We start from the raw sequence: 9,256 nt of genomic DNA on the forward strand, positions 1-9,256 counted from the left end.
TTGAAAACATTGCTGCATGACTTTTTAAGGAAGTATGTGTTCAGTTCTTTGTTGTGGGAAGCACAACCCTTCATAAATGATACTGATTCATTATCACTATTAGTTTTTTCTCTGTGGTAGTAATTGGTGGGCATTAAGGCTAATGTGACTAAGGTCGATGGATATAAAAATCTAAATCTATTTAATAAGTATGCTTTTCCTCTTAGCTAAGCTAACTGATGAGAAATGTTATTGACAGCTATCCTTTGTTATCAGTACCATCTGAAATCTATTTCGCCAAGTTTGTCTGGATTTCTGTGACTTAATTATGACTTTTCTGGCTTGTGGATTAGGTAAATTCCTTTCAAAAAAAATTTGAGGGATTGGTGTATTCTGTAAATGTCAACTTATTAGAAAAGGTCATTAAATTGTGGAAGTTCTTTTGGTATTTTAATATTCCTTTTTTTAAAGTTTTATCTGTTTTTTAAAATATAGTGAATAAGTATAAAAGCTTTAGAGTTGGACCTTTCCTTTTTTTTTTCTTTATTGATTTTAGAGAGAGAGGAAGTGAAAGGGAGAGAGAGATAGAAACATCGATGAGAGAGAACATCGATTGGCCGCCTCCCACAGGCCTGCCACTGGGGGTCGGGCCCACAATCTGGGCATGTGTCTTGGCTGGGAATTAAACTGGTGACCTCTTGATGCATGGGTCAGTGCTCAACCACTGAGCCACATCGGCCAGACTGGACCTTCTTTTTTAATATTTATTTTAATTAATTAATTTATTTATTTTTATCCTCACCCAAGGACATTTTTTGCTTTTATCTTCAGATAGAGCGGGAGGGAAAGAGGGGAGAAGAGAGAGAGAGAAACATCAGTGTGAGAGAGCACATCAAGTGGTTGCCACCCACACAACCCCAACCAGGGTCGGAGACAAAATGCAACCAAGGTACGGCACTGCCCTTAGCGGGAACCGAACCCAGTACTCTCTGGTCCACAGGCCAATGCTCTAACTGCTGAGCCAAACTGGCCAGGGCTAGAGTCAGACCTTTCTTCAAATTTCAGTTTCATCATTGTTTAAATGAGGGATCCATGAGGTTCTGTGTGAAGTATATAGCACATAGCATCCTACCCATAAATGATTACATTTTTGAATTTGTCTTTTTTCAGTATAGTTCTATTTAGTTTTTGTATGTGGTTGGTGGGTTTTTTACCATTGAGTTCAGCTTAGCATAGAAACATCTGATATCTTCTCATCAACTTTGTACACATTGCAAATTTTAACATGTATACATACCTCCAAAGCTACTTTCTCAAATTAATTTCACAACAAAATTTTTAATAACTGTCTAAACACACTATCATTCTGAACAAGTTTTATAGAATATCAGTGTTGGAAGGAAACTTTCAAGATCATCTTAGCCTGTTGTTTAAAATAAATGGTCAAATAAAGAAATAAATAAAACAGGTATTTTTTTTTGTATGAGTTTCCTAAAGAACCATATAAATCACAATGATCCTATTTAATATATTCTAGTTCATATTTATTTTACATATCTAAGCATGTAATGTATTTTAGAATTTTTTTGTTCAAACTTTTTAAAAGTCTGAAGGCCTAAGAATGGAAAAGTTAAAACTTGGATAGGACCTTAGAAATTATCTAGGCAAATTTTATTTTATAGTTGAAGAAACTAAGATTCATCAAAACAAAATGATCTGTCCTTAAGATTATACAAATAGACTGTGTGTTGGCCAAAATGAAATTCCTATCTCTGTCCTTTCTACTGTGTGAACTTAATTTGTCTAGAAAATGCATTTATAGATTTTTCATTTCTTAAGGAAGTCATTACGTGAAAGGCTATTTTTTTAATTGCCTTTTTATTTTTTTAATTATTTTTATTAATTTTTATTAATTTGTTACAGATGTTTCTCCTTTTTGTATATTGTTTTTTTAATTTACAATTGATTTAAATCCCTGTGGACAACAGGAATGATGAATGTATGTTCCAAATGTATCTATGTATTATATATCTTTGAAAAATTGTTTTTGTATGATCTTTTAAGCTGAACAGTTTCTGAACTAAAATTATTTTTTGGAATATCTTCTGGACATTAATACAACAAACCGAATAGGTTTAATTAGTAAAAATGGGTAATTTATGTCATCTAATAGACTACTACTCTTCTCTGCAGGACTCAGAAGAATTAGAAAAAGAGATTAGAGAAGAGCTTCCAGTGAATGCCTCTAAAATCCGTCCAAAACAGGAGAAAGCTTTTTCTTTGAAAACCATAAGCACTAGTGATCCAGCAGAAGCACTGGTCAAAAATAGCCAGGTGATTTTTTTTTTATACTTAAGGAATAAAATTTTGATGACAGAATTGTATTATAATTAATATTTTATTAAAGTATTGTGCTAAGCATTTAAAATGCTCAAAATAGTTTATTCCTCACAATAACCCTACGAGAAAGGTATAGAGCCCATTATGTAAATAAGGTTAGAGAAATTGAATAAATTTGTCCAAAGTCACAAAACTATCAATGGCAAAACCAGACCTGCTAGACTGTATTTTCCTCTATTAAATATCCAGGCATACAGGGATTGATAGATAGTTTAGAGAAAATATAACATTTGTTTAAATTTGGTGACAAGTTCTTGAAATATGTGCCTTCAATGGAAATTTTTGATGTGTCAGAAGGCACCATTTTACAAAAGGTCTAGGCTAGTGACAGACTTTGATTTCTATTTAGATGAATTACATCATATTGAAATATATTAAATTCTACTGGAATTGCATAGTTTATTTATTTACTTATTTTAAAAAATGTATTGAGAACTATATGCCACATACTATTTTAGATTCTGGGGATATATTAGAGAACAAAGAAAAAATATGTATATATCTGCCTTTGTGGAGCTTAAATACTTAATGAAACAGCTTTAGACAAGAACCTGAATTACCACTAAGAAAAATAATTTGTAACAGTCTTGTACTAAAACAAAATCTTAACCATTTTTTCTATTTGAATTTGATGCTTTTATTTCCCTGAGAGTATTTTGAGATAAAAGGATACAATTTCAGGACATCCATAGGTTTAATAGTAGGACTACAAAGAGTCGTTTAACATTTTGATGTTTTGCTTTATTTTCAGAAGCCATCTTGTAAAGAATACTTGAACCTTTTTGTGATTAAACGTAGATAAGTGAGAAAACAGGAGGAAAGGAGATTAAAAATAAGTAATAAAACTTTTGAGTATGAAATAAATACAGGGAATATTAAGAAAGCTGAACGGAACAGTAAAAATGCTGCTTCAGATATCTGAAGTAGGAGGAAAGAACCCCAGCAGTTATCTGAGTGCACACAGCTCCCTCCTTTTGTTTCCTTTCCCGTTATGTTTTCTTGAACCCATGAAGCCTGGAAGAACAGAGGGCAAAAGAAACCATTACCTCTATTCAAAATAACAATCAAAGGTAAAGCTAAAGGGTGAAATGATAGCCTACTCATCTGTTAAAGCCTCACGGGACTCCACATATTAGAGATTCTGTGTTTACCTGGTTTTGACAGTTCATTAACAGACCTCACTGAAGCAAATCAGTTTAACCCCTTTCTGCTCATAGGTTGAAGAGGAGAAGCAAGGCTCAGGAGTCTAGGCCCTAAGCATTATGATTTCACCACCAGGCTGGATAAAACTCTGAAGATTTGGACCTGAGTTTAAGTGGTTTTTTGTTTGTTTTTTTTTTAATTTCTCACCTGAGGACATTTTTGCATTTATCTTCAGACAGAGCAGGAGAGGGAGAGGGGGGAAGAAAGAGAGAGAGAAACATCAATGTGAGAGAGACACATCGAGTGGTGGCCACCCACACAACCCCAACCGGGCTGGGGACAAACTGCAACTAAGGTACGTGCCCTTAGTGGGAACCAAACCCAGGCCTCTCTGGTCCACAGGCCGACACTCTAACCACTGAGCCAAACCAGCCAGGGCTTAAGTGGTTTTAATTGGCAAAACTAGTAGCCATAGCCCTGGCCAGTTTTGCTCAGTGGTTAGAGCATTGGCCTGCGGTCCAGAGAGATCTGGGTTCTGTTCCCACTCAGGGTGTGTACCTCGGTTGCAGTTTGTCCCTGGCCCCGGTTGGTCATGCGGGTGGCGGCCACTTGATGTGTCCCTTTCACGTTGATGTTTCTCCCCCCCCCCCCACTCTATCTGAACAAAAAAATGGAAAAATGTCCTCGGGTGAGGATTTAAAAAAAAAACACTAGTAGCCATAGTCAGCTTTCGTCTGAGATCGTCTTTTTCCTTGGGTAGGAAACTGAAGCTATCGCTGCTGCTGCTGCTGTTGTTCAAGATATCCCTACCTCCAGAAGGGGAAAGGGCGGGTATCGCCTACTGATAGTTCTGACATTAGCTGTTTTCTTTTGTCTTTCACATGAAGAAGTTGTTTTTTGTTTTTCACATGAAAAAGTTTTGATTTGAGAGTTGGTGAGTAGCATTGAATTGCTAACAAATATAAAATCATGTAATTTATAAGAAAAAAGGAAAGTATAAAAGTTAATGAAAATTGTTTATTCCTATTTGAGATTCAGTAAACATCTTGTCGTTTTTGGTTTTTTTTCAATCCTTACCTGAGGATATTTTTCCATTTATCTTCAGTTAGAATGTGAGGAAGAGAGAGAGAAACACACCAGTGTGAGGGGCACACATCAACTGGTCGCCTGCCTCACGACCCCTTTCAGGGCCTGTGACGAACCGCAACTGGGGTACAGGCCCTTGGCCGGAATCAAACCCATGACTCTTTGGTCTGCGGACCGACGCTCTAACCATTGAGAAAACCGGCCAGAGCAAACATCTTGTCATTTTAAACCTTCATCCATTTTTGTCTCCTGTATTTGTAGGTAAAGATATATTTGATTATGTCACTAGAGGGCAGGCATGAGTTGTGCTGCTTCTAGAAACCATCCTAGTAGTACTATTGCTAAACAGCCTCTTGATATTACTGTGATATTTAATTTTATTTAAAATTCCTTACAAAAATCTAAAGTAATTGTATTTCAAACTAGCCTATCAAGACTCTCTCACCTGCTGTTTCTACCGAGCCATCTGTTATTTTATCAAAAAGTGATACTGACAAGAGCTCTTCCCAAGTGCCACCGATGCTACAAGAGTCAGATAAATCCAAGTCAAATACTAAGCAAAATAGTGTGCCTCCTTCACAAAGTAAGTCATCCTATTTTTGGTTCTTTTGTGTGTTCTCTGTACTATTCATAACTATATTTAGATTTCTGGTCGTAGAGCAGCCTTGTTCTTTCTTTGCAAAGACTTGATTCCTTGGGACCTTGTAGACTCAGTTGTAAGGGCTAAGGAGCTGAAATCACTCTGGGCAAGAATAGGTTGCCAAGGACATACACAGAGGAGGACTTGGTACCTACCCTGGTCCCTAGTCTCTGGTCCCTCCCTTTTGGGGTGCACATGTTCCCCTTTTTATTTGAGAGGAAGAGAGAAAGAGAAACAATGTGAGAGCAGAGTATCATTTGGCTGCCTCCTGCACGCCTACCGGGGATCCAGCCCACAACCTTTTGGTGCATGGGACAGCACCCAACCAACTGAGCCACACCATCCTGGATGGGTGCACATGTTCTTGAAACTGCATGATGGCCCTAGCCAGTTTGGCTCAGCGATTAGAGCATGGGCCCTCAGAACAAAGGGTCACAGGTTCAATTCTTGGTCAAGGGCACATACTTCAGTTTCAGGTTCAGTCCCCAACCCAGTCAATGTGTCTCACATTGATGTTTTGCTCTGTCTCTTTCCCTCTCTCTCCCTCCATCCCTTTCATTCTATCTAAAAAAAAAAAAATCAATGAAGAAAAAAAAGAAACTGCAAATTGTTCTAGCCTGGCCAGTGTGGCTCACTGTTTGAGCGTCAATCCATGCACCAAAAGGTCACAGGTTCAATATTCAGTCAGGGCACATGCCCAGGTTGTGGGCCCGATCCCCAGTGGGGGGCATGCAGGAGGCAGCCAGTCGATGTTCTCTCTCATCAGTGTTTCCATCTCTCTCTCCCTCTCCCTTCCTTTCTCTCTAAAATCAATAAATAAAAAATTATTTTTCTAAATGATTGGTTTTTTAGTTAAAAACTGGTAAAATGTCATCCATATAGTTTAACCAAATAGTACATTGGAATTGAAAGAAAAACAGGAAAACAAACAAAATAACCTAAAATGTGTAACTAGAACTTGAAAACTTAAACATAAAATCTAAAGCATTCTTGCCCTGGCCGGTTGGCTAAGTGGTTAGAGCGTTGGCCTGTGGTCTGGAGAGACCCGGGTTCCGTTCCCACTAAGGGCATGTATCTCAGTTGCAGTTTGTCCCCGGCCCTGGAAAAATGTCCTCAGATGAGGATTTTTTTTTTTATCCTCACCCAAGGACATTTTTCCATGTTTTGTTCAGATAGAGTGGGAGGGAGGGAGAAGGAGAGAGAGAGAGAGAGAGAGAGAGAGAGAGAGAGAAACATCGACGTGAAAGGGATGCATCGAGTGGCTGCCACCCACACGACCAACCAGGACCGGGGACAAACTGCAACTGAGATACGTGCCCTTAGCGGGAACCGAACCTGGGTCTCTCCGAACTACAGGGTGATGCTCCAACCACTGAGCCAAACTGGCCAGGGCCAGATGAGGATTTAAAAAAAAAAAAATCTAAAGCTTTCTTAGTGGATTTTGAAACATGTTTTTATTGATACAACTTTAATATTTTTGAGACATAACTGTATTAACTATCCTTCTAACATTTTTCTCTCCTGTTTTTGTTTGTTTGTTTGTTTTCTTTTTCCTTTCAGCTAAGTCTGAAACTAGCTGGGAATCTCCCAAACAAATAAAAAAGAAGAAAAAAGCCAGGCGGGAAACGTGAATTTTCTTTTCCTGAATTGGACATGTGTTTGCAAACACTGTCATGAAGATTATGCTGTTTATGCAATAATTTGTGAACATGTACAGAGTTTTATATAAATTTAAACCAATTTTTAAAACAAAACTGTGAACACAACCACCATAAAAATGGAATCAAAAGAAAGTTAATTTATGAAATTAAGAGGTCAGCAGAATATACTACAGTGCTGGAAGACACTTGGGGAAAGTCTTTTCAATTTAATGAGAACGATCTTAATTTAAGAAATTTAAGAATGTTATCCTGGTTTTACAGCAGTGCCCTGTTTACAACAGATTGTGCCCTTTCTCATCTGCAACTGAGGAATAAAGGATGCTGATTAGGAGAGGGTTGCCTACAAATTCACAGGCAACTTTTTGGATCTTATGCACGGAACTTAACACCATTTAAATCTGTTTTATGCTTAAATCAAAGTGCTTTGATCAAATGCATAATCAGCCATATCTTTACATATTTGTTGGTAGCAATTTGTATTAAAGGAATCACAAGTGCAAATAAAAAGTCATTTACCATTTATTTAACTAAACCATCATGGTTTAGTTTACAATTTTTAAAAAGTTCTTAGTTAAACATTGAAAATGCATTTGACACTTATGGCTTCTGAACTTATTTTTTATAGTCTTACATTACTTGAATTGTTCAAAGTACAATATATTTTAAATTAAGAATGATAAACTATATGTATTTGTTTTATACTTTTAAGGATGAGACTCACAAATAAAGCTCCTGTTTATGATTTGAAAACTTTGAGGCAAAATGAAACTTATATTTTTTCTTTCCCTAGCAATTACTTTTTTTCAGCATCATCTCTTCTTCATTACTAATATTTTTTTGAATATAACAATGAAATCTTTTACAAACTAGTTCTACAGACAGAACTTTGAGTATATGATGGAGAATGGAAAACTAGAGTCAGACAGCTTTAATTGACATTGTCAAGACCTCCAGTTATCAGGAATACATTTTTTTACTGCCTTAACCTGTAGTGGGTAGAATATGCATCAATTTCTTGAAGGGGATTCATCTTTTTATAAGAATTTTCATCTAATTATTGCAATCATGGTCAAATAAGGAACGTTTTATGCTTGAAACTATTGATTTCAATGCTGTGTGAGCTGTTTCACCATTTTCAGGCACTGTGTAATCCTATTGTAATAAACTGGCAGGTATCTTTGTAACTATAAATAGTGCATGCTCGGCCATGTACACTGTAAATAGCCTTTACCAAACGTGTTTGACAAGGACCATAATTAACATTACTTAGTGAATTGTGATAAAGAAAAAAAGCCATGATTTATTTGATGTGATTGGCTTAATTGTTTTTATGTGGCGCCAAGAATGAAACTGTTTAGCTGTAACCAATGGTACTGATCTGTCCATCCACCGTTGTCTTTATTATATTTGATTGTGGTTTGGTAGTATTGTATTGTCAGTCTAGGAAAGCTAAAGAAACAAAATGGTTTTAGTTTTACTGAAGACTGGCCTTATTAATGGACAGCTTTCCTAACAATTGGTTATTAACTCTTATCAGGTGTCAACATCTGTTTCAGGAACATGGCAGTATGTTTACATGTCAGAAGTTTTGCTTAATTCTATGATATTTCTAAATTGATTTGTTTAAATAAATTCAGCAAATGGATAGCATTGTTTTTATTTGCTTTAATATTGGGATAAATATGCTAATGTGCCAGTAATGGATTTCTCCAAATGACTTTGTTCTGTTAGCTTTACATAGATGATTCCTAAATAGATCCAAGGATTCCTAAGATGCCAGCACTTTGTAAAGGTCTGACAAAGGAGAATTCAGTAGGGAGTCTAATTTTAGGATGTGCCAAAAGGTCTGAGCTCAAAAAATTTAATTGAACTCTCTCAACTCTACCTCACCATTTCTTTATCTTAGAATTTTGTTGGCTGTGTCAAGTATTGGACTTTATTTCTCCAGTTTAGTGTACCAGTCAACCATTTATGCCAGGTGTTAGAGGTGTGTCTTTTCAGGAGAGATGAGTGTAGAGAAGGGGGTGTTCATTCTCTTTCACTTGGCATGACGTGCAAACTCCTGCCCTATGCAGTGTTAGTGTTTATCGCTCTTTACCTGCCCCAGAGTCTTCATGTGACATAACAGTAGTTTCTCGAATCTGAATGCATGAACTCTTCCCCATCATCAACTCAGAAGGCACTAAAATCAAGTAGTGATTCAGGGAGGAGGAGGAGATAGAGGAGCCTATTGTCCCCTGGGGGTTTAGATTAGATGCTCCCCAAACTATTAGTAGGAAGATAACCTATCACTTTAGTTTTCATCAGGCCTGGAGGGGAACCTTGTTCTGATTAGCAAATAAGGCTC

At 36.8% G+C, this 9,256-nt stretch overlaps 1 protein-coding gene across 5 annotated transcripts in view; it reads left to right on the forward strand.

The window, feature by feature from the left end:
• MTDH (metadherin) overlaps positions 1–8,550 on the forward strand; it is a 68,636-nt gene extending 60,086 nt beyond the window's left edge. For 2 of the 5 annotated variants that reach the window (XM_036263801.1, XM_036263805.1), the window contains 3 exons: positions 2,173–2,313; positions 5,035–5,191; positions 6,809–8,212. In XM_036263801.1, coding sequence (XP_036119694.1) covers positions 2,173–2,313; positions 5,035–5,191; positions 6,809–6,879 — 369 coding nt within the window. In that variant the 3' untranslated portion in view covers positions 6,880–8,212. Of the gene's footprint in view, positions 1–2,172; positions 2,314–3,392; positions 3,450–4,282; positions 4,466–5,034; positions 5,192–6,808 lie in introns of those variants that run through there. The other 3 variants (XM_036263803.1, XM_036263804.1, XM_036263802.1) reach the window with 3 other exon arrangements.
• Positions 8,551–9,256: the final 706 nt, after the last annotated feature.

The sequence above is a fragment of the Molossus molossus genome, unplaced genomic scaffold (assembly GCF_014108415.1).
Source record: "Molossus molossus isolate mMolMol1 unplaced genomic scaffold, mMolMol1.p scaffold_m16_p_16, whole genome shotgun sequence".
NCBI classification, from domain to species: domain Eukaryota; kingdom Metazoa; phylum Chordata; class Mammalia; order Chiroptera; family Molossidae; genus Molossus; species Molossus molossus.